At 35.2% G+C, this 26,519-nt stretch overlaps 1 protein-coding gene across 9 annotated transcripts in view; it reads right to left on the bottom strand.

The window, feature by feature from the left end:
* ATP8B (ATPase phospholipid transporting 8B) overlaps window positions 1-26,519 on the bottom strand; it is a 54,563-nt gene that overhangs the window by 3,277 nt on the left and 24,767 nt on the right. For 2 of the 9 annotated variants that reach the window (XM_085484058.1, XM_085484060.1), the window contains exons 2-16: window positions 24,940-25,733; window positions 13,590-14,048; window positions 9,521-10,058; window positions 8,371-8,429; window positions 7,715-7,927; window positions 6,572-6,777; window positions 6,324-6,479; window positions 5,457-6,099; window positions 4,623-4,805; window positions 3,204-3,945; window positions 2,823-3,015; window positions 1,614-1,765; window positions 1,193-1,545; window positions 693-918; window positions 354-589 (exon numbers count right to left, since the gene is read on the bottom strand). In XM_085484058.1, coding sequence (XP_085340184.1) covers window positions 354-589; window positions 693-918; window positions 1,193-1,545; window positions 1,614-1,765; window positions 2,823-3,015; window positions 3,204-3,945; window positions 4,623-4,805; window positions 5,457-6,099; window positions 6,324-6,479; window positions 6,572-6,777; window positions 7,715-7,927; window positions 8,371-8,429; window positions 9,521-10,058; window positions 13,590-13,727 — 4,038 coding nt within the window. In that variant the 5' untranslated portion in view covers window positions 13,728-14,048; window positions 24,940-25,733. Of the gene's footprint in view, window positions 1-353; window positions 590-692; window positions 919-1,192; window positions 1,546-1,613; window positions 1,766-2,822; window positions 3,016-3,203; window positions 3,946-4,622; window positions 4,806-5,456; window positions 6,100-6,323; window positions 6,480-6,571; window positions 6,778-7,714; window positions 7,928-8,370; window positions 8,430-9,520; window positions 10,059-13,506; window positions 14,049-23,231; window positions 23,981-24,939; window positions 25,734-26,519 lie in introns of those variants that run through there. The other 7 variants (XM_085484063.1, XM_085484062.1, XM_085484061.1 and 4 more) reach the window with 7 other exon arrangements.

Here is a 26,519-nt window from a genome sequence, read left to right on the forward strand (position 1 = left end):
CCATTATAAAATAAAAAAAATATTTCGATGACACAGCACTTCAGATGGCTTTAGTACACTCTTAAAATATCTCAAAAATTATCCTTTTCTTTTTATAATCAATCAACAGCTGTAAAATGACTGTAATATGAGACTCAGTTCAGATTGATTGTCAAGGGAAAAGAATAATTTTCGAAATATTTTAAAATGTGCTAAAGCCATCTGAAATAGTGTTTCATCAAAATATATTTTCATTTAAAAATGGTATTTAAGAGTTTTTTTAGTATGTATACTTTTTCACCTCTAATGTCAAAATCCAATATCTACGCAGCAAGGATCCAGGAGTCTTAAATAATTCGTGCAATGATACGTACCATCGTGAGGCTGCCCACGTAACTACCACCTATGACGAAGTTATAGAAGTAATCTAAAATAAAATACCAAATGAGTGAACCCCACACCATGATGTGGTTAAAAACTGTCCAATACGACGTGTCGAGGGCTATTTGAACGGTCACGACTATAACTAATATAGTAGCTACTACACTGCCCAGCAGCATGTGATCAGAAAGTACGTAACCCTTTGGTGACACCCCATCTTTGTATGTTCCTGTTAAAATATACAAAATGTGCATATATAAATGTATGTTGTTATAATTTGAAAATAAACATTAATATACAACTTTCTTAATAAGTATATGCAAAATATTTACCATAAGGTACTAAAAATAATACACAACTAGCATAAAATCCATGCAAAGCACTCCAACAAAATTCCTTCTTGTTAAAGAGTAAATTCTGCAATCCTGGTGCGTATAATTTTGGATACATTAGACTGTTCTTGTCATTAACATCCTGATCAAAAATGCCAACTGCCAAAACTGGCAACGAGGTATAAAACAGATTGTAGACAGAAATGTACATAGGATCAAATACAGTCTGCAAGAAAATATATACAAAATATGATTGTACCATTGTGTAATTTTCATTGCTTACAAGTCATTTACTACTTTCCACAATGTATTATCAGATAAATTATTAAATTCATATTTCAAATAAATCTCGACTTTGGAGCAAGCTCTTACAAAGGAGAATTATAGATCATATTCGCCTTTGAAACATCATTTTTGTTCTTTGTTTTTTCTACTTATATATCTTTCATTCATCTTATTATTATAATATAATAATAATGTAAAATTTCCAAATGTCTTACCTGTGCACTGAATCCGCAGAAGAAGGCAAACCAGATGTGGCAGAGGGTAAACGCAAAGTTTTTATAAAAAAAATACCTAAGAAATTTACTCATTCTGTAATACGACCATCTGCCATGGACCAAAAGTAATCTTTCCAAGAATCTAAATTGTCCTATCGAATAGTCCGAAGCCAATACGGCCTGCAATCCTTCCTGCCCGCTAATACCAACACCAATGTGAGCCGTTTTTATCATCGAGACATCGTTGGCTCCATCGCCAATTGCTAGAGTCACCGCGGATTTATTTTTCTTAATTAATTCGACGACCATCGCTTTCTGTAGCGGTGTTACTCGACAACAAATTACAGCTTTACCTGTAAAATTCGTACTACGTCAAATATTCATTCTAAATATGATCTAAATATGATCGATTCAGACTTACATTGACTGGACACTTCTAGAAAAAGCTGTTCCAGCTGTGGATGCAATGCATGAACTAAAGAATGTCCATTAATGACCACTGCGAATCCTGTCGAATGCTCCATTTCATGTTCATCTTGTTCATCCCTACTAGGATTGTATTCTGTATCACTGCTGTGCAAAAAAAAACAGCTTTCAAGCAAAGTATGTATAGTTATTTCAAAATAAATAACGATCTGGTATCCATTTGCTCAATTTCTTAAAAGAAAAAATAGGTAATAAATCGCTCAATCTTATTATTAATAAAAATAAGAAATTTTGAAACTTTATGTTACTAAAAATAATGCACATTAATCATAAATGATACGCAGTGCGTTGTATTAATAACTACAGATACAAGAACGTGACACAAGCAACATACTAATTATGTTAATATATGATGATTTCACTAAGATTATATTATTAAGCATACAGAAAGAGAAGGAGTGAATATCAAGCATCATGATAATTTTCGATACCTATGACTATAAATATATCACTAAATAGTAGAATACCTCAGATATGATATGTGCAGTATCTGAAAAATATCTGAAGTGTGATTTAAAAAGTCAGATTTCTACCAATCAATCTATCATTCTAAACAGCTTTAGCTTGGTTATATTGCTGATTATATTATCAACAATAATGTAGCAAGTCTCGATATCTTTGACAGTTGCAAGATATAAAAGATAATTTTTGTAATGCTTTTTAAGTATAAAAAATACTAGATAATATTATATTAAATACATGCAAATCGTTAAGTTGGATCTTTGCGATAGATATAAATAGAAGATGAGATGTACAAAACCAATGCACATACAATAATTAAGCGCTGTTACAAAGTATGATTTGTTATCACATTCTTATAATTGTCCGAAAATAAATGCCTAAAAATGTTTTTATTTCATACTTTCTAAGTAATCATTATATATTATAATTTGAACTGTGTTGCAAGATCCGCAAGATCCACTAGCTTTAAATATAAAGCATAAAAGTCTTCTGTGGTTAATTACAATAAATTCTTATATAATCGCAACAATATAAACATAGAAAGCATTACATGAAACATAGCCACATTCATTATGAGAATTTTTTTTTTTTTTTTTTTTTTTTTTTTTTAAGGAATGCGTTAATCAGAATCAGCAATAGAAGAAGTTAATAGATTGTACTCCGTCTCTTTCCTGTGCCTGACCTTTCCTTGTCCCACCTGAATGTGACGATGGAGAGAGTCGGCTGTTTTTGTTGGGTCGAGGCTGTTTTGATGGTTTCCAAATATCGCGTCAATTGTGTCTCCACGCCGTCGTAAGTCGTTGCATCTATCACGAAAACATCCGTAAGATCATCCGTCAGCAATTGACACGAGTATCCGATATTGATAGCTGTCTCTGTGAAAGTTCAATGTGATAATAAATCTGTTTTCAGCTGAACTGGCTATACTAATTCAGAGTTTATCTCTTTCTTTTCAATGTAGAGTAAAAAAAGATAAACTCTGAACTAGGATAGTTAGTTCAGTTGAAAAGAATAATCTTAATATTACTCTAACACATAATAATTATATTCTTAAAACATTTACCCTGCTTGTCACCAGTTAATACCCAAAGCTTAATACCAGCGACACTCAGATTGGCAATGGTCTGAGGTACACCGTCTTGCAATTTATCCTCAATGGCAGTAGCACCTAGCAATGACATATCTTTCTCTATCTCTTCGTAAATTGCATCCAGCTTATCGTCTCTATTCTCTTGGCTTAATGCCGCTTCTTGATGACGTTGTTTCCAATTATTGAAAAAGCTTTCGTCCAAATCCCTCACGGAAAGGCACAATGTTCTTAAACCTTCGCCTGCAAACTTATTTAAATGATCCAATGTTTTTGCCATTATTTCTTCGCTGTCCTTTTTCAATCGCTCGTAAATAACATTATCCGCTCCTTTGCAGTACAATCGAAGATGTCCGTCTTTCCTCAAAATTACAGACATTCTCTTTCGTACATTATTGAAGTCCAAAATGCAGAGTAATTCGTATATTTCCTTTCTCCCCATCACTTCGATCGTTATGCTGTTGGGCGATCTTTCCTTGAAGACAAAACCAAAATTTCTAGCAGCGGATACGAGGGCAGCTTCGTCGGGCGACTGCGCTTGGTATTCGATCTTGCCATTTTTGTCTTCCGGCATAACAGTGTGACAGAGTGCCAGCAATCTGAAAAAACTGTGGACATCCTGATTCTCTCGATTCACGGCTTCAAGCAGTGCGGGATCGTAAAACTTGAAGTCCGGTTCGTAATCCTTGTTAAACGAGAAATCCAAAGGTGGCATTGTCTGTAAAATGTACGACGAAATCTTTCAAGAATTTTGCGTTTGTTATTCACATATATTAATAACAAAGTTAGTTAGGTAGAAAGAGAAGAAAGTTAATCTTATTAACGAAAAAAATCCACTGTTGTTAAAAAACAAAATAAAAAAGCTAGACCAAAGCTAGATATTTTCATACGTATTACTCAGAATAATATACTTTGTCTCCATAAAAATAAATTCATTAATTCGTTAAAAAATACATAAGTTTATATATATATATATATATATATATATATATATATATATATATATATGAATTACCTCTGAAGCATGTATAAACTACAAGAAAATTATGAAAGAAGTTAGTCTTAACACATTAATATAGCAGAAAAAAAATAAGAGCAAACAGTAGCGTATCTATTTTATAAAGCATAAAGTTGTAACGTGCAAGAGAACACGAATGCGATACAAATATAGTTCATAAGTCATCAATACAGATATGATTGAGATACGAGTTACTTTATTGAGTGCAACAAAGATACTAGAAATGCTTTGACTTACATGATACTGTGCGTGATATAGAGTGCAATGATAAACAGATAATGTTGAATGTAATGTGTACAATCGCAATGACAAACAGATAAAAAGCGATAGCATGTACAGGTTCCGTGACAAGAGGTGCTAATTATCAACATGCGTACTGAAGACTTGTGTGGAATCTTTGGGCTGCCGTTGATGCCAGGTTCCGGTGTTGTATTGGATACTCTATCTGCTTGTTCCAGAAGACGTACATTCGGACCACTTAAGGGTGTATAAACTGGACGTACGAATTCCTGTCCGCTCTTCCATCGCATCGTCGGCATTGGAACAACAGCTTTGTCCGTCTATACATGCAGCACACACATGCTAAGTGATGTATATGAAATCTCTTGCAAAGATACGACCATGATACGTATTGAAATTATATTTACATGTATGTAACTAAAGGAAAACATCGTGTATGATTTAAAGAAATCACAATGTATATCGACACTCAGAATAATCTACAAATTATAATAAGCAATGTGTGCGAGAACATTTTCAATACTAATTGCATACTAGTGATATATGTTGTAACATGTTTTGCTAAAACAATTGCAAAAAAAGGATACATTTTATAATTTCTCGCATAATCATTATCAGTTGTAAATTATATTAAAATAATGAAAATTACAATAAAAAGGAATATATTAGAGTAATGTTATATCATTATATTAAATAATATAATGTTATATCATTCTATCATTGAATTCCCAATGCAATACGATTCCACTATATACAATAACAAAGAATTTTCAGCGGAAGCATATATGACTAAATATCTTTTTCGCGCAACATTGGAAGCATAGCTCTAAAATGCAGATAACGTTTAATTTCTCTTATCGTGTACAATATATATATAATTTTGTAATAAGTAACATGAACATGTGTAGCACGTACCCTATCGTCAGCATCGAGAATTAGAGATCTTCGCATTAATGAAAGAAACGACTCACCTCGCTCAAATCGATGATCTCGCCGGTAACTTCATCGATGATGTCGCCATAACATTTTCCTGCTACAGAACACTTGTTGAAAGTCATTATGTTCTGCGTCAATGTCCCGGTTTTATCAGAGAATATATATTCTATTTGGCCCAACTCTTCGTTTAACGTGGTAGTCCTAGCTTTAGCGTGCGTTTTTGTGGGCGCGTAGTACATTTCCTCATCCCAATTTATCAAAAACGATTGAACGAATCGAATAACTTCGACACTCACATATAAACTGATTGGCACCACTGTGTTCAATACGATTGAGTACGAAAAGAACACGAGTAGGGCGATCACTGTGGCACCGGTTATGGGCTCGCTCGGCACTAAGGAGTCCCATGGCAAATACGTTTGGAAATAACGACCTACCAGGCTTTCCCAAATACCACAGCCGACCATGCAGAATAAACATAAGGAAAGTAAAAAAAACACTATCCCGATGATGAGAAGATTCAGCAGCCTATCTATAGAGGTCCTCTTAAATTTGGTCTTCCCTGAGTTTTGCATCAATTTGGTATCCTTGCCTGCAAAGATCACCATGCCATAGCACCATTGCGTGTTCCTGAGGACGCAGCCTCGTAAAATAATCTTGTCGTTATCCAATGCGTACCTGCAATATTTGCAAAACATTAATGGCGATATATTTCACTCGATATAAATTATATATATATATATATATATATATAGATAATTAAATACACTCGATACACGCGCAAAACAAGAACTAGCTATTTCCAGTTTTTGCAAGAAACGTGATCAACCGCGGAATATTCCATTTAAGCTACACTCCGTTCTCTTTTTTTTCTTTCATTTACGATATTAAATCAATCTTACTTCTGTCCTCTCCACGTGAGAGTTCCATCAAATTTATTCAACAAATTATTCGGGGTTTCGCAAACGATCTCTCCATCGAATTGACCAATCAATTCATGATTATCCATCATCTCGGCGGTTTCGGGCAGACACTGACGACATTTCAAGTTCGTCTCCCTGTACAAATTTCACAGATTATTGCAATGGTTTATCTCTACAGATGTGTACATGTTTAATTGTGTATAATTGAGCGATTATTTAGACTGTACCCGTCCAATTCTGCTGTTTCGATATAACAGAGACCGTTCGGCTCGCTCGTCGTCAGGAGCAGAACGTCCGCTGCGACAAACTGATCGTTCTCCATTCTGATTACATCGCCCACTTGAACTTGCGACCATTTCTCCTCGCGAAGATTAGTACCCCGCAATGTTCGGGATTTTCTATTATTTACTTGAGAATCGTTGCTATGCCGTTGCTAAAAATTCATCAATTACCACACATTATTTCGCGAATATTTTATTTTTTTCTCCAGGGTGTCTACTCAAATTTTGGAGAACTGAGAATTCCCTGATTTTTAAAATTACAATTCCAATAAATGCAGATTTTTAATATAAATTTCTGTATTGTATTTCTAATGTTTCAATACATACAATTGCAAAATTATCAATGAGAAAGAAGAATGCATTTAACATTAATTTATTAATTATAAAATTAATTTGGACAATAAGAAAGTACGAGTATCATCATACCTAAACGCTAAAAATATATGCAAAAATATAAAATAAAATTATGAAACAAATATAATTTATAAACTTCTTTTAAGAAATACTAACTTATTTAAATTAATTATTTATTTAATTATTAATTATTTATTTATTTATTTATTAAATAGAGTACTAATTTATTTAAATATTACCTATTAAAACATCAAACACGTTTCTATTAAACTTATATAAAATCTTGATACTAAAAATAGATGCCAAATATTGCCAATAAAAAAATCTAATAAAAATTTAATTATATTAATATTACAAAGATATATTAGACATATATTTCTTAAGTGCTAAATAAGAGTAAGAAGTTATCAAAGAAGCAATTTTTTAAAAAATTTCCTGAATGCCAATTAAATTCCATGAGAATTCCCTGATTTTTTAAGGTAGAACAAAATTTCCTGAGAATACCAGGTTTTCAAGCTTTCTCCCAGAAGAGTATACGCCCTGTTTTCTTTTCAAAAATTTAATCATTTTTTTATCTACATATTTCTCTAAAAGACGTTTTCAAGTTTGCAACTACTTGAGATATCAGTTTTGATACTAATTTTTAATATAGAGCTCATTCGATCGTCTTTGTACATTTCCACAGAATGTGGTGAAAATAACGAGAGCAATTTAATGATAAGAAAAGAAACTTACAAAGTCGTCGTAGGCATCTTTGACGGCAGTGAGCGTGAGCACCCCTATAAGCGGTATGGCTGTGGTGATAGGGGTTAAGGAGGATATGGCGGGGATCATCTGAAGCACCAACAGGCATAGGAAGTAAAAGTTAGCGAGCCGCTGAAACTGCTCGAACAAATTCAATGGTAGGAACGTCAGAACCGAATACTTGGACGTCTTGATGTAATTATTCTGCAAAATAATAAAAATATTCGTACGTAATCTTTTTGTCATCCCCTTCAAACATTAATTTTTTTTTTCTAACAATATATAATTTTTAATTTTACACAGAGAAAATTGTCTCTTGTTTACCCTGAAAAAAAATCACGGTAATCATGGAACAATATGGTATTGGAAGAATTTTATGAGAGTTCCTCTGATTGATGTTTATCACAATAAAAAATATTAACATCTTAAGATATAAAAAATATGTTCCACTAAATTAATATGTTTTATTGTGGTAAATATTAATCAGAGAAATTCTTATACAAATTTTTTCAATACCATATTGTTCCACAATTGCCATAATTTTCAAGATAAATTTCAAGAGAAAATTCTTTCCGTGTATATTTATAAGACTCTAACAAAATAGTAAGAAATACAATATAAATAAATATAACAAGATTTTCTCTTACCGCATAATTAAACTGTGAGTTGTACTCGCGATTGTTGGCGCGAATCCGCCTCTCTGTTTCTGTAAAGATGACAAAATAAACAAAACACTTATTATGTGTACATACGCCTTTAAATTTATAAAAAAATAATCAATGATTCTCATTAAATATTTGTCATTTGCATTGCAAGTAACATAAAAATATATATATATTGCATTAAATAATTAAAGATATTAAGAAAAAAATCAATTTGTTCGCACGGATTGTACAACTAGATGAGATTATTTTATAATACAAAATGCAATTCGAACGATCGTGAAATGGAAGAGACACTGTTACTCTATTGCAGTTGAATTTTTTCGTAGTTAATCGAGTAATCTATAACGTATTGCTTTACACTCGCTCGTTATATATCTATTGCGGCAGTTCCGCATAACTGGATAAACTATTAATCGTTGGCTTGTCGTGCGAAATATTGTAAAGTCCAGCGCAGTAGTGTATTATACCTTATACCACGAAGAAACGATCAAATCGATCTTACGTAGCGGGCACACCTCACTGTCACGTATTCGTGAAAAGTACGTGGGTGTTACATATACACTCATATTTTATTTATGGAATTTAATAAATTATTCGAATGTCCAAGGTGCGGAACCTTGATAATCTTGCAAAGTAGACGTTTGCTGAAACTTGCATTAAAATAACATTGATCGTAACATTGATCGTCATACCGTTGCGTAACTCGCGCATGCACCATTCTGTCCTGCGATAATTACGTCGAGAAAAGTGATATATAAACGTAAATACAATATGTCAGTTAAATAGAACGCGTACACGGCCGGTGCCAAATCGCGACTGTGTCAAGGAATCCCTGTGTCGTGAATCCCTTTTCAAAAAAAATTTCCCCCAAAAATTATTATTATTAATAAGATACATAGTCGCGCATATAAAAATCAGATATAACAATTTCTGCAGAGCAAGAAATTCTCTCTATATGTAGCTGTATGTATCGACATTTGCCTACGACACGAAAAAAAAAAAAAAAAAAAAAAAATATATATATATATATGCACAAGTCGGAGTCTAGAGATCGCAATCATCGCTCGGGACCTTGACTGGGACCAGCGGTGCGACTCCCAGGGAAAAAGAGAAACCCCCCGTGGGAACTCACCGCTGGAGAAGAAGGACGTGCTACGACCGATGCACTCGGTGGCGGGCGGCGAATTCGGCGGCACCGACGAGGAGGACGAGGCGGCGGTGGCAGAGCGGTACCTGGTGCCCTTCCAGATCACCAGCTTGCCCAACACGGTCAGCAGGGATTCCCGTAGGGTGTTGTGCCGGCTACCGCCGCCCAGGCTGCTGCACGAGTCCCTCTTCGAGCACTCGCCCACCGCCTCGACCTCGTCGGAGGACGAGCCGAGGACGAGCGCGTGCGACCGCTGATGCTGACCACCGCTGCCGATCGTCACCTCCAGTTGCGGTTGCTGCAGCTGCAACTTGCTCCGCTGCGTTTTCCGCCGCTTCTTCCGCTTCCTGCGGCTTCCTCCGTTATTACCGACGCCGCCGCCGCCGTCGCCGTTGTTGTCCTCTTCCTCAGCCTCCTGCGTCGAACATCTGCGGCTACCTGGCTCGCTGCTCCTGGACGTCCTCGCGGTACCACGACGTAGCGACGCATCCGCTAATTCGGCCTCGTCGTCGTAATCCTTCACCTTATGGTCGCGCGACATGAATACGCTCACGTTACTCGATTCACGTTCAAGGACGGTAGAAACGATCGGTCGAGGACACGCCGTTTGGCACGATAGATGCGCTTTTTCGTGTCTAATTTTCATGATCATGGTAAAAGAATATGGGGATTTTCGTGGCTTATTACGCGTGATTTCTTTCGTAGAGAAAACCGAATGAATGGAGATCGGGGGTGCAGGATAGAGGTATGTGATGAAAAATTAATGTGTCGTGAATACAAAGGATATATGATCTCGTTAATGCGAAATTGTTAGAAAAGATCAAAATCAAGATTTTTCTTAAGACGAGCAGATTCAGGCGACTATGGTGTGATTATTTGATTTAATACTTGCCAAAGTATACAATAGGATTAAATTAGGCGCCGCCGTCTACTTCTGCAAATCTTGTTTGCGTCGACGTTTAAAAATAAATCGGCCACTTTGAGAAACCTTACAAAACTTCGCGACATTGATCTCGCAATATTGCATTTTTACTAGAAATCGCGTTGCCTAAATGAAAAACTGATCTTATTCAAATCAATTAAATGATAATTAATTTGTTAAATCTCTCGCGGGAATAATTAGCCACCATACCTAAATTTTAACTATGTAATGGTAATTAATATTTTTTAACTATAGTTTAACGGAAAATTCTCCAGCTAAAAAATATTAGCTATCATAGCTAAAATTTAGACATAATAATTAAATTTCATGTGTAATATACACGGAAAATTTTCTCTTACAATTAGAATTTATCTTGAAAATCATGGTAACCGTGTGACAGAATTTTATAAGAGCTTCTTTGATTAATATTTACACTATACAATAAAAAATATTAATTTGTACATATTAAAATTAATCAAACATATTTTATATCTTTATTGTAATAGATATTAATATTGTTTATTTTAATAAATAATAATCAGAGAAACTCTTATAAAATTATTCCAATATCATATTGTCCCACGATTATCATGATTTTCAGGGTAAATTTTAAGAGAAAATCTCTGTGTAGAAACAGTTAAAATTTATACATTACTGTTTTCTACGATAAATAAATATTCAGACGAGAATGTTGCGATAATGAAAAAAATGAATATACGCGTGCGTGTGTGTGCCTCGATTGGAGACATAACCATCGTTATAATATACTCTTCATGCGCGTAAATATCGATTGCACCGTGTGTACTACTTTGCCAGCAGTTTACCCGATTCATGTGGTGTATAAAATAAACTCGCCGAAGATCGTGGGTACTCTAGAAAACGCGTGAAAAGCAGCGCGGCGTGTATATGAGAGTATAGATCCGCGCAACACGCGTGCATGAAAACATGTCACGGACAAAATGCATCGAGACATTTTTCCGGTACTCGCGATAAAAAGCTTCAGTACATCGATAGACGTAAAAGTTAAACGACTATAAGAACTTTGTTGAGTTATAAGCCGCGAGTGCGCGTTTGTCGTCTTTGAATTTCCTTTTTTCTCTGTGAATGACGCGCGAAAGATCTCTGTCAAAGTTTAATGATGATGTGAGAATATCAAAATGCATATAATACATATGCATGAATTGTTCGATGTTGAGATGCATCTTATAATTTTCTCATAATTTTTTAACGTCAGAATAAATATATCGATTTATTGTATTATTATTGTGTTATCTAATATCTCTAGTCTAGTATTATATATATTATCTGGATTATTTTTCAGTTCTTTTCAGTTCATCCAATTCGCATGTTGACTTTACATTACGTTAAAATTCTCGGTAATAGCTAAAAACATGTACGGAGCTTGCTTGACCAAACTGTACGAAAATTCGACTGACTGGCTCAAATACTCCGATTTACTCTTGCAAGCTGGTTCGAAGTTACACGCGATGGCAATTTCATGTGTAACAAGATTGAGCTTGCATTTAAGGAAATACAAGACGGTTGTTGATGCGAAAATAAAACTTTACGAAGAAATTAGATCGTACAAAAAAAAAACTTATATTTTATATTTAAAAAAATATTTTCTATATATATTTTTCTCGTAAAAATTTGCACACTTTCCATAATTGAGATATTTACAAGTGGATTATATACATCAACGATTATATGACAAGGTAAATCAATTAGTTTAAGTATCTTTTTGACAACTAGGTATGAATGGTCTGACTGTTATGACTAATAAGATGCAATAAGAATCGAAACTGGGTAAGGATAGGGATGCATCCGTATTAATCTTGCAAATTATTAAACAGACATATGTTTCGCGGTATGTAATAACTCAATCATGTTCACCAACAAAGTCACGTTCAAAGCGCATTACTTGTCAAACAGCACGCGGGCCAGCGAACGGAAGTCTATTGCATAGTATCGAAAGTTGCATAACTCTTTAGCCTCGGTGTTGCGTACTTGAAAAGTCAAATTGCTCTTCCAACGAATTGTGTTCAATTCGCGGTAGAATAAAATCAAAAATTTTTTGCACATCTTGCGAGCGTAAAAAAATATCGAATTTTATATGCACATGTATATTATGTACTGTAATTTTTTGTAGTACTTTGTAATATTTATTGTAAAATTTATGGTATTTATCGTAAAATTTGAAAAATCTACGTATATCTAGCAAATATACATATAACATGAATTAATCAAATGTTTTTAAAAGGAGATGCAATCAACATATATTTACTGAAAAACATGCTTGACTTCTTCGCATCGTATTATGTAACAGGCTAGTGTAACTATAATTCTATAGTGTGTAATCATTAATTTTACGTAAGCACAAGTCATATGTAAAATCAGATATTTATCATAAAATACTGAAATTTGCTAATTATACACATAACAATCTTTAGAGAAAATATCATCTCTTCTTTACTTAATAAAAAATTATTCAATAATAATATAATTTATCCATTTCCTCTACATTAAAAAAAGAAAAAAATAAAATTCTAATATATCAAAAATTTCTTTCGTTTGACTTTTTTTAACGAAACAAAAAATTCTAAAATATTTTCTCTTAATCAGAAGTGTCGCATAAGACGATAAAGCAGAAGAAGTTAAGCAATTAATAATAAATTCGAATTTTCATGTATATAAATTATTCAACAATAATATAATTTATCCATTTCCTCTACATTAATATAACGTAAAAAACAAAAACCAAAAATGCTAATATATCAAAAATTTCTACTTATTTGAATCTTTTTAATGAAACAACAAAATTCTCAAAAAGTTGTCTCTAAATCAAAGATGTCGCATAAGACAATAAAGCAGAAGTTAAGCAAATGAATAATAAATAGAATTTTCATGTAAATGCAGCTGATCGTGTCAAGCATTTCGTATTTTCTCGCATCTCCTCGTTATCTCCTCCAAAGAGGAGCGATCGCTTCCTTTTGACGCGTTTCGCGGCGACTTCCGTTCGTCGCGTCCTCGAGAGGGGTTGAAGACTCACCTCGAAGACCTCGAGTTCCAGCGTGTCGACCTCGACGCTCATCGTCTATCCTACGCAAACTATAAACCCTCTATAAGGCCAACCTCTTCTGCCACCTTCTGGCACCTGAGCCACGCCGCCGCCGGCGGCGAGACGACCTCGTCCCGTCCGCTTCGCGCTTCGCCTCTTACATAGTTCTTCCACCTGGGGCCCACCACCGTCTTCTCGTCCTCGCGGATCATTGCGGGACCGCATTAGTCCGCCAGCTGGCCCCTCGTGATGCCAATTTCTCTGTACCCGGCCACAGCACCACTACTGGACTGCCTCTCGTACCGGCGATCCAGTTCTCCGATCGACATTCTTTCGTAAGGGTCGCTCGAGAAACCCCTTCGATTCTCCGCGAGAAGAAATTTCAGGGAATTCTGTCGGGTCTTCTCGGGTTCCGTAAACGCGTCACGGAAATCTGGAAGATTCGTGGAAGTTTTGCCCGTTTTGCGAAACACAAGAAACGTTCTTCCTGCGGGACGAAGTCTTCAAACATCTCCTCGATGCGAATGCTACGCCTATATTTAATGATAAATATGTGATCGTGATTGGGGAGTCGTTCGTGGGGAGAAAAGATGGTGTAGACGACGAATGAAAAAGACTGCAATTGAAATTATTCGCAACGGGATTGCCAGGACATTGCTAATCGTCCCTTGTGGTCGATTTTTGGAAACTTTCCAAGTAGAGATTAATCGTTACAATAGCGAGAGAGCACAAACTTGTAGCAAAATTCCCCCACTATTATGTTATTGCTTCTGTATTATAACTTTTTGAAAGAAATACCTATATTTATTTATATAGGTTAAACACATTTTTCCTTCGCAATTATTCGTATCAATCTTGCAACTATAAAGATTACTTCAGGTTAATACTAAATTGCCATGTATAAGAAAACAAGAAATGGTGCGTTGTTATCATTATTATATTATTATTATCGCGTTATTCTCCTTATATTTGATTATGTGGTTAAACGAGTTATCTAATTCGCCTTCCTGACGACTTTTGTTATCAAGGAAACAGGAAAACGTATAAAATTCAGTCAGATTATTGCACTTGGAATATTAATTTAGGACCAATTAATATTTAATACTGGATTGTTTTATTCAGAAATAAAAATAACAAAAATAATATTTAACTTCTTATAAAATAAAAAAAAACGTACAGACACATTTACAAAAACTGCTATTTAAAATAAGAAAAAAATTATTTTGATTTATTTAAAAGATTATTTTAAGATTATTTAGAATCATGCTTTTCGAATAAATCGTAATTCATAAATAAAACAAGAAAAATTAGCAAAAAAAACTTTTTATAGCAAATAATTATTTTACAAAATTGCACAAATGGAAAGTAAGCAAACAAATAAATAAAATAGTCAATAGATATACTAAATTGAATAGTTAAATGGGATTAATATATATGTTAAAATAATAAACACAGAAATGTCCATATTGCATTTATCGTATATGTTAAACTATTCTTAACTTGAATAGACGTTTCTCAGCCTCGTGAAAACATGTCACAGAAAAAGATTGCAACGCACACTTATCCACCCACGTGTAAGCTAAGTGCCACGTTTGTGTGTCAGTAACCGGAGATGTTCGCAATAAGCGGATGACAGCGCGGTATCCTGTTTTCTAAAGCCATTTCTCAGTAATTCTAGATAGTACGCCCATGAAATCACCTGCCTATACTATTTATGCGTAAATAATAATTGACCATTCTCGAAAGCGGCGCATTCGTTCCGCTTGCAGATCAGAATGACCCATCGGATAAGTAATAAAACGGCACAATCGTGTATCGTGAAAAGACGCCTGCATTTCCGTCCGTAACAAGTTTATCGCGAATAACGGAAGTGCAAAAAAAAAAAAAAAAAAATTTAAGACTGTTTTTCTCATAATTTTCTCATAATTTTTTAACGTCAGAATAAACATATCGATTTATTGTATTATTATTGTGTTATCTAATATCTCTAGTCTAGTATTATATATATTATCTGGATTATTTTTCAGTTCTTTTCAGTTCATCCAATTCGCATGTTGACTTTACATCACGTTAAAATTCTCGGTAATAGCTAAAAACATGTACGGAGCTTGCTTGACCAAACTGTACGAAAATTCGACTGACTGGCTCAAATACTCCGATTTACTCTTGCAAGCTGGTTCGAAGTTACACGCGATAGCAAATTCACGTGTAACAAGATTGAGCTTGCATTTAAGGAAATACAAGACGGTTGTTGACGCGAAAATAAAACTTTACGAAGAAATTAGATCATACAAAAAAACTGTCTTTTAACAATAAAATAAAAAAAATTAATTTTCCAATAAAATTTCCAATAAAGTATTAGATTTTTTTAAAAGCTATCACAAAGAATATATCTTAGAAAGAATATAAAATTATATTTATTTATGTATGTTTTAATGCAGTTAATAAATTGTATTAAATTGTATTTAATGTAATTAATAAACGCTCTGGAGAAAATATTTGTCAAAAGCAAAGTATGATTCTGTCACGTATGAGCATACGTATACTTAGAGCATATAAGTCCTTCGAAGAGCAGCGTTCAGCGCGCTCTTCGTCGTCCTTGATCTCTATTCTAGAATGATGTCATCGTTCGCCAAAGCCGCCATCAGCCTCCACCACTTCTGTTCTTGCGTCTAGCAACAAAAATACCCGGACTTCCTCCCGAAATAATGGTGAACGGATTTTACAGTGGCCGCGCGTATATTCGAGTCTGACGTTTTCAAACGTTACGACGTCAAGATGTCGAACTATCAGTCAATCGCGCCAAAAAAAGACGCAGAGTTTAAAAGGGCGGCTTTTACATAAGATATGACGATGCTCAAACGGAAAATCATTCCTGATATGTCGAAGTATTATCGAAAGAAATGAAATATATTGCTTAACGCGATACATATCCGATAACACTGAACACGTCAATAGTGGAAAAACTGACATTATATATTCAAGATTTTGCATTTAATAAAAAAAAAAAAAAAAAAAAAAAAAAAATATGATTCGACCTTTAATCCCTTGTCGAGCAATTGACTTTATTCAAATAATTTTTTTAAGTTGAATAAAAATACACTAATTATGGTATACATAAATCAATACTAATTATGAATAATAATGAAGGCAATATCTATTACGTAAAATATTAATTATTATTCATCATTCATCATTAATGTTCGTCATCATTGATGTTTCTCTCCCACATTAACAACTATGTATATATTTTCTCGATAGAACAGAGTTAAATTTAGATTTTTCTATTCTTTCAACGAAATCAGCTGTCGGTTTCCTCACTCCGAGAAATCGTAAACAAATCATCCTATACTCGCATAGCGTTAAGTATAGATTGACGGATATATACGCGGATGTGGATATACGTTCGTCATAATTAGCTCCGGATCTTCTGGCACGGTGTGACGCGCAATAGTTTACAACAGGGGCTTTCACGATCCCGTCTAGATTTTGTCTGGAAGCACCGTTTTCAGCGATAATGGAGCTGTGCGCGGGCACTCCACTTCCGTTGGTAAATGCATTAGCGTGACGATTCTCTCTTCACTGCTATATAGAGTGAACTGCTCTACTACAACGCGATAAATTACTATATTCAAATTTGTATAAATTATATTGTATAAGCATATATAAGCAGAAGATTCGTCACTGAGCTATTATCGAGTCTCCAGTTAGGTTGAGAAAATCCGTTCCATTTTTTTCGTTTTTATCCCGTATTTATAATCAAAATAATTATACAATCATTTTGATTAAATACGGGATAAAAACGAGGAAAATGGAGCGGATTTTCTCAATCCAACCAGAGACTCAATAATAGCTCAGTGACGAATCTTCTGTATAAACATCAATTAAAGTTGCGATTTAATTGATTCTCCACTTCTTCCTGGAAACAGAAGTAGAGGGATACACTTCAAAGAACATTCTGCATTATCTCGGGCACGAAAACAAAAGTTTGACCGGATCGAAAATGTGAGTGATGAAAAGGGGAAAGAGAAAGTTCCGAGCACATATCGCAATCTCGAAAGGTGTCAACTTGCGACCGAAATACATACATACATACATTTTTCCCTCTTCGCGTCACATATATTTATTTCCCTCTTGAAAAAGAATTTTACGAGCTTCGCGCACGCAAGGTTTCCCCGTTCGTTTAATCGTAAAATAACCGGGGACCGTCATCGATATATCATCTGCATCGGAACTCGATAAGAATTGAATTACATACAAAGGCGCTACGTTGTCGTTTTGTAATCGATGACTCGCGATATTGCGCCTCGAATGGCAAAATATCGATTATACATTGATAGGGGAACAATGTGAAATGAAAATAAACGTAACGCGTTCTTATCACTTGCATCATCGCATATATGACAGTTTTCGATATCCGAGATTCGTTGTGGAATTCAAAATTGACAGAGTATTTTATTGGAAGTCTTATTGTTAAATAAAATATTATTCTCCCAAAGACTTCCGATATTGAAGGAAAAATTAACACTGCGATTCAACCGTGAGATAAGACAATGCAATAGATATATTGACGCACGAGACTGATATTATCTGCATTGTCATCATTATATATAGAAATGTCTCGAAGCTATCCTAGACACTTGAATGCCTAAACATAAAACGAAGATTCGAGATAGATCCGACATACTCTTGTGATATTGTACTTTTATGCATCGTCACTTTTTGCAGCCTCTGATTGCTCGAAGATCCGTTATGCAACTCGTATCGTTTTAAGGCGAAGCCAAAGTAAAGCATTCCGAAGAACACGAGCGATATATACCAGGCTGGCTAGAGCTTTTTGCACCTTTAACCGTAGTAACGGCGATGTGTATTCGATAATTGGCACTCGACCAAGGTATCTTGTCATTCCTTTCAATTATCCAGCTTTGTTGATGATACAGCCGGTTCTGTACACCCACACGAGGAGCGCATACTGATAATGAGTCAGGCGCCTTTTTTCTGTCTTTCCCCTCCTCTTTTACCCCTTGCGACACTGCAGCTGTATGGTAATGAGAAATGCTGCGATTGTGTGTCGCACGATGATGTGATGCAGAACTCATTTGGATTAATCTAGACTACAAATCCAAATCCCTTAATGTTTCTAAAAAGCAAATATTATCTTTAAACAAGAGCATTAAAGTACTTTGGTTTCATTTTCTTATTTTTTTTTCTAAACACTCTGTTTAATTACGATTCTAGGATTTGATATGATTTTGTAAACGCGACTGAGATTAAATCTTTAAAGAGCATTATACAACTCTCTCTCTCTTTTTTTTCTCTTTCTCTCTCTAAACTGAACACTCTGTTTAATTACGATTCTACGATTTGATATAATTTTGTAAACGCGATTAAGATGAAATGCTAGATTAATTGTGAATTGTAAAATAATTTGACTATAGCAAAGCAATAATTTATTAAGACAACGTCAAGACATAACGCATAATTAATACGAAATACGAAAAATTAAGCTGCATTTAGATATATTTTAAAATAAACAGTCATTAGTCATCGTATATTACACACATTAGGACATAGGAACTACTGCCGAAAGTCGAAGGAACAACTTCGGTCAGCTCACTCTTGAATTATCGCATAATGAAACAATAATGAAGCAACCCACGCGAAATCGCAATTTCCCAGGAAACGTATACACAAAAGTGGGACGTCCAAACATCGCTGTCGGAAGTAAAAGGTCGTATGGCAATCAATGATATCATATCATCTAGATCCATCTAGGTAAAAAGTCAGAATGTATGTGACTTAAATTTTGAAAAGGGTGTATTTGCCCCCCCCCCTGCAATCAGTAAAAAAATTAAGCATTTGCTCTCCTTTTAAGTAAACACTGGAATTTATTCGCATATTTAATATATAAAAAATAAAACTAACAAAAAAATATATCAACACCCCTATTAGTACTTGTCAGTGTGTCGATTTCACTCACAACCTTTTATTAAAAAAAGATAAATAAATACATTTAAAAAAATTAAGAGCAAGAAATAAAAAATAAAAAATTTTAATCATGCTTCCTTCAAGAAAAAATCCTGCGAACGCCATATTTCCAACTAAATTAAATCGCAAAAAATATGATCTTTAATTCTTACAGCAATCTTTTCAAGATTTAAAATATTCAGGTTTCCTGTTCCTCGCTCACAGTATATCAGAAATCAGTTTTTAAATAAAATTTATTCTAACAAATGTAAATTAAAACCTAGTAAATAAAATAAAATATCTCTGTAGAGAGATGTCACATCTCGCAGACTGTAATCCAGACGTCTCAAAGACAAAGTATCTCTCGTCAGTAAAAAGGAGTAAAAATAATTTTCAAGATAATTTCCTTTGCGTAAGAGAGAGATCCATCTGGAACACCGTGGAACTTTTTTAATAAATTCCCGCGATTGTCAATATATACACGGCTGCTTTTTCTCTTCCACGTGTATATTTCTCCAGTCGGTCGATCGATCGTATCGCCGGCTGGCTACTCTCGAACTACTATCGTCTGTGTATAATTCCATCCATAGATTGACATAAACAACAATACGTTCTCGGTATGACGCAAATTTGCAATTCTAAACATTGGCACGTTGTTTATAAAAAGTTTTCTGTATTCTCGTATTTCGAAAAGTAGAGAGTTTGTTGATTTAACATGTTTAAAATATTTTTTAAAAATCGTTTTATAAGACTAAAAAAAAAGTTAGAAAAAACTATGATTGCACTTTTAATCTTTTGCTAGAAGACTCTTGTAAAAGATTTAATGTTTAAAAGTGTGTATATAATAATAATAAAAATAAACAGTATTTGCTAAAGAAATTTTTTCTTAATATGTTTTTATCTTTACTAACTCTTTTATAAGAAATCTATAAAAAGTTACCATAGAATCGATGTGTGTGTATGTGTGCATGTGTGTATATATGATAACAGAAATCTCTATAGATACTCATCATTAATAGTAGATATTGATAATACAACATAGAGATATATCAAACAATTAAATGATCATTAACCTAATGCGAAAACAAACCAGCTATGAGATATTAATAATAACTGAACTGCTTATATTCCCTACGAATGTCGAACGTTATTAGGTCGTTCTAGTTTAAGTTTTCCAGGCCAACAAGCAGTATCATCTTAAATCAGCGTCCCTACATACAGGATGTCCATTAACATTAACGGATGTCATATAACGACAAATTCTTTAACAGAATTAGATTTATAAGTGAAAAATTTATGACAATTCTCAACTTTAAAAATTTTGACAACTAAAATTTAAATTAAGTTTTTTCTTAAAACATCTAAACTTACTGACTCAACTAATTGCAACTTGACTGAAACTCAAGCTTTATCCTTGAAACCTAGCCAAAAATCTCTAATTTCTAATCCTGATTGTCATCGATGTGATGTTTCTTCTGTCAAATTATTATGCGGAAATCTATTTTAAAATTACCAACGAATGTCAGCGGTCATTATATAGCAAATAAAGACACTCTGCGTGTAACGATACCAATTTTCCATTTATTGCTAGCTAAGCGATTAAATAAGAAAAGATTAAAGTAAATTACGTTGTTACATCTATCATCCGCTAAATTAACTACTAATAACAATAACTATAGCTAATGACAACTTCTGTCCTTTTTTCTCTCATAACAAAGGATAAAAATATCCATGATGAGATGACATATTTTTTGAAAAAATATGACTTTTTAATTAGTTAATTAGTGTAATGAGTTGATTAGTGTAATAGTAGACCTTCGGTAAAAAAAGAACGAATATGTTTAAAAATCACATGAATGCATTTGCATAATTCTTCTGATAATGAAGTAAATGTTTACGCTCTTAGGAAACTCGTTTTCAGAAAAAAATTAGCTTTACTTATACGTCCATGCACAAAATGAACAATTTGTCTCCATGCTACTCCGACAATCTTATGATCGACACTGTCGATCAGCCGTTAGATACACATATAATAGAATTCTCGATAAACCGTCTATTTACCTATAGCCTTGCAATAATTCAGCCACTAGTTGATTGTCCATCTGCGTGTTTGTTATTGATCGCGTGTGCGTTCGTAAAGCACTTGTTAAATATGATTAACGACACGTGGCATGAACGACGCTCTCATTTTCGATGAGACAGCTATACAAAAAAATCTCCGAGAAAAAACGGTATGTTGTTACGCTAATTTCTTTCAGCAAATACATCCACAAGGTCAGATTATGTCCGGCCCGACCCGACCCAATAAACGTCACCATGAAAGACAAGTTAAATAACGCGGTTCGCGATACACCCTGGAAAAGATTTCTAATTAATTAAACTTCACTGCGCGTTCAAATGAAAACGCGAACTTCATCCTGTCCTATCATTCTCTGCGGTGTATCGATCGACGGGCACGCAAATGCGGCTGCAAAATCGAAAAGGTTGAGTAACCTACTTTTCATCCTGAGACGAAAGGGAAAATGCACTTTGCATTCGATAAACGCAATCGACAATCTCATTCTTTTTCGGTATTTGTCTATTTTACAAGGCAAATCAATAACAAAAGAAAAAGAAGATAAGTAAAAAAAAACAGAGATGTAAAAACAATCTTCTGTTATTTTTTTCTTGTCTTCTCAGAAAAGGTCGTGCTAAATTCACGAAGTAAGTATAAGCTTCTTTCTATCCCTTCCCTTCGTCTCTTAAATTCGGAGATATTTTCGACCACAAGGGATAATCTCTACGATTTCAATATTTCATGGTACTTTTCCATTCGTCATCCTCGAGGGAGCGACGACTTTACTACGAAGGTCTCGTCAACGTCGTTCTAACGATCGCCGTCCAGACAGAGATACAGAAAGGAGAAAAAGCGATATCAAGACCGTGAGTGAAGTAAAAAAAGCAGTAAATGAAAAAACCTCTATATATGTGAAGGACTCCCAACTATTCGATTTAATAAAAAGATTTAATCTATATTTTTCATTCAACTGGATTAAATTAATTGTTTAATTCATAGAACCGACAGATCAATAACTTAATCAGAAAAGTAAAAGTAAATCTAATGGATATTTCTTGTTCAACTAAAATTAATGAAATTTTTATTTCCAACACACAAACTTTCACGAATTAATTTCGGCTAAACAAATAACACAATAAAGGTCTAATCAACATTTCTCGCGCAAAAAGGAATAATATAATTCATCTCAGAAAATCAAATAATTTTTCCAATTAATTAATCTCTTCAATACAAAACAATAAAAATAACAATCTATACAATTCAATTATACTTTTCATCTAACTGAAAAAAATTAAATTTGTATAGTGACTATAATATATATATATATATATATATATATATATATATATTTTTTTTTTTTTCAATTAGTTTACCTTTTGACATCATGCTTTTTTTCAAGCAAAACAATTGACAAAAAATTGACTTAAATAATAGAAATATAGAAAAAAAGAAAAGGGGAGAAAAAGAATGCGAACTCGGGAAAGGAAGGAAGCGCGTGCAGCGACGACGAGGCGCGTATGAACGCCCGAGAGGCTTTTAAACGGCAATCGATCGCCGTCGCGATGAGGTCAACGTTGGTTATCCCCGAGCGAATACGAGGATCAACGCGGAAGAGAGGATCGTCGAACGACGTATCGGAATCTCCGTACAGCCGTATCAACGCCCCTGACAAATTCCCTTGATTATTACTCACGATTATTACGCAAGGATGGATGAGGATGCGATGACGTCGGTAGATACGTGACAGCGAATTCGTATCATGATACCTTCAGCATCACTGCGAAAAACGTTTACGTTGAACATCCGTAGGATTCGCTGCACGATTAAAATGAAAACGTGCAAGACGTCGACCTATGACGACGGTGAAAAGAAACGTCCAGATGGTTCCATCGTCATTATCGTCGTAACTCACAAGACGCGCGTTTCCTCTCTCTCTCTCCTTGCTCGTAGAATATATATATATATATATATATATATATATTATATATATCGAAGTCGCAAATAGATCAGCCGGTGATTGGGGCGGACACCGTTTTTCATTTCACGTTCAGCACCGGCACCGGCACTGTCACCACCACCATCATCGGCATCATCATCACCACCATCACCGTCGTAGCCAACGTCGTTACCATCACCGTCATCGTCTCGGGAGCGCACCGAGCCGCGAATCGACAACGACGACGAGTCGTTAGCGCGCGCGACAAGACGACTGCTTGATACAACGAGGAGAGCTCGCAAGCTCGTAGCACTCACACGCACCAAGGGTGTCCGCGGATCCTCTCTCTCTCGTCTTCACGGCAAGGGATCACGATGGTGCATCTCACCCGGCGATGGAAACGGAACGGTTGGTTTCGCACGGCACGGATATATACACGCACACAGGGGGCTGGCTGCCCCGTTCTCGGTGTCGAGGTTCGCGCGACCTCGAGGCGTCGTCCAATGACGGCGCCACGCGCCGCTCGGCGTCGCGACGCTGGCGATAACGGCGCGGCGAAAATTCGAGACGACGACGCCGAGCGTCGTCGATGACCACGGGGATAAAGAGGGTTGCTGCTGCACTGGCGGTGGTGAACGCGGCTGCAACCCCGGGATCGATCGAACCTGTTCACCAGCTATGTATCTCCACTACACAGATGGTACGAGCGAGTCGGAAAAGTTCCGGAACACGAGTCGGTAAAACTATTTGCATTTCGTTCTAGAAGAAACGCGCGAATGCTATAAAATAATAATGAATAAATAATAATAATTAACCAATTAATAATAAATTTAAAATAAATAAAAACTCCTTTCATACGTATACAATATACATATATTTATTCATATACGCGCGCACATGCAATATGTGATGGATATTATTTGCGTTTGTATCACTGAAATACAGATACTATCTTAGATAAAAATAGAACTGACAATTAAATGTGTAATCTTCGTGAAATGTCTTGTTTGTCAGAATTATAAGAAAGTATAAATATATTATTATAGAAATATATAACTGTTATGTGTGTTACTGTTTCCTTTGTGCACCTAGTGAGAAGATAATGAACTGACCAGTACAATTAAACAGCAGAAAATTGCCGAAATAAATGAACATTAAGGAGTTTGAAAGCAAACCTGGAGTATAATGGTATATATAAAAAAGCCACCATTCAATTTAAAAGAATAGCTCCGAAACGGAGTTAAAATTAGTAAGTAATTGAATCAATTAAAATCATTCAATATAGGTACACTTAACACGATGTATTACGTGTCGTATTATGTCTATTACGTGTACATGCTATTGTTACTAATGAGAATCATTGATGCTGACAAGTGTTATCATAACGTAGCGCGAAAAGACGAGTGTCGCCTCGACATATTAAGATGCAATAGGCGTCGTGCATCAATAAATAAAAATCACTCACCTTGCATAGGCCGCGTGGCAGCGCTGCGCGACATTGTTCGCGTAGTTTTAGGCTGTACTTTCGAGTTAGGCGCTTCTGTGGACGGAGTCTATTGATATGTTCGCCAACGCGGAAGATGACAGTCGTTAGACGACGCGATCTTCCGGCGCGACGTTGGTCGGCTGTTGTAAAGTAGACATCAAACGTGCGTCGACGTGGTATAAAAACGTGGTGCGTACAAAATTCTTCGTCTACCCGATGATCAGTGATCAGCGCCGTCGTGTTATTTCTGGACAGGATCGTCTCACTGCCAGCAGTGATCGACGATCCTCGAACGCGATTCCTCGTTCCCGGAACACGGAAGAGACGAGGACGACGGGTCGGTGGTCGTTTTTCTGTCGCGGGACACAGACGAAGAGGATCGAGGCACGTAGGTGACGAAGGAGACGGCGTTAATGAAGATAACGTTCTCCAAAGCAATGAAGGAGGCCTCCTGCTGGATACTTGACAGCGTTGACGACGTAAGGCACGGCGCGGTGGCACCGCAACAACAACGCTCAGGTTGGATATTCCGCGGCGAGATAATGGCGACAGGATATCCGGTGTGGGGGGTACGGGGGATCCTTTGGGGGTGGTGTCCATGTGGGGTGAATAGTCACCTCCGACCTTCCGTCCCACCTGCGGGCCACCTCCTCCTCCAGGACCTCCTCGTCCTCGAGGTGCCCCAGCTTTCGATGATGCCCGCGGACACCACCCTCGCACGCCGCCAAGTCTCACCGATCGGTTCCCACGTTATTAAGTTTCGTGGGTGCAGACTGTAACAAGGGAAAATTACAAAGATTAAAACTTGAAAATTGAAAATGTTGCTTGGCTCCTTTGCAATTCGCTACTATTCGCCCTAGCGAAAATCTATCCTCAAGAAATCTTCATAGAATATTTCTATAGAATATAGTAAATTTACTCCCTTTTATCCCCCTTTTGAAAAGAAACGCTCTGGTTGAAATTAAGAGACTTTTCAGGATTTCATTAAAAAATCGAAATAAAGTTCTCCACAAAAATTCAGCTTGCTCCTAAATTTTATGAAGTCAAAGTCTAATTTTACTGTACTATAGATATATAATAGTAAGATTAAAACTTGAAAATTGAAAATGTTGCTTGGCTCCTTTGCAATTCGCTACTATTCGCCCTAGCGAAAATCTATCCTCAAGAAATCTTCATAGAATATTTCTATAGAATATAGTAAATTTACTCCCTTTTATCCCCCTTTTGAAAAGAAACGCTCTGGTTGAAATTAAGAGACTTTTCAGGATTTCATTAAAAAATCGAAATAAAGTTCTCCACAAAAATTCAGCTTGCTCCTAAATTTTATGAAGTCAAAGTCTAATTTTACTGTACTATAGATATATAGTAATTGAATAATATAATATTCAAATATATATTAAAATGTGTTATTCCTTTAAGTAAAACATAAACTATACGTATTAAGATGTTTTAAGATTTTTATGTGTAAATTATACATATATACTTAAAAAATAATCAAATTATTAAGAAAGTAGAAGAGCAATTAATAAATATGTTGATTTTATTAGATAGTAAAATGA

This window comes from Nylanderia fulva, unplaced genomic scaffold, assembly GCF_048542155.1.
Source record: "Nylanderia fulva isolate GAGA-0341 unplaced genomic scaffold, ASM4854215v1 Scaffold29, whole genome shotgun sequence".
Lineage (NCBI taxonomy): Eukaryota > Metazoa > Arthropoda > Insecta > Hymenoptera > Formicidae > Nylanderia > Nylanderia fulva.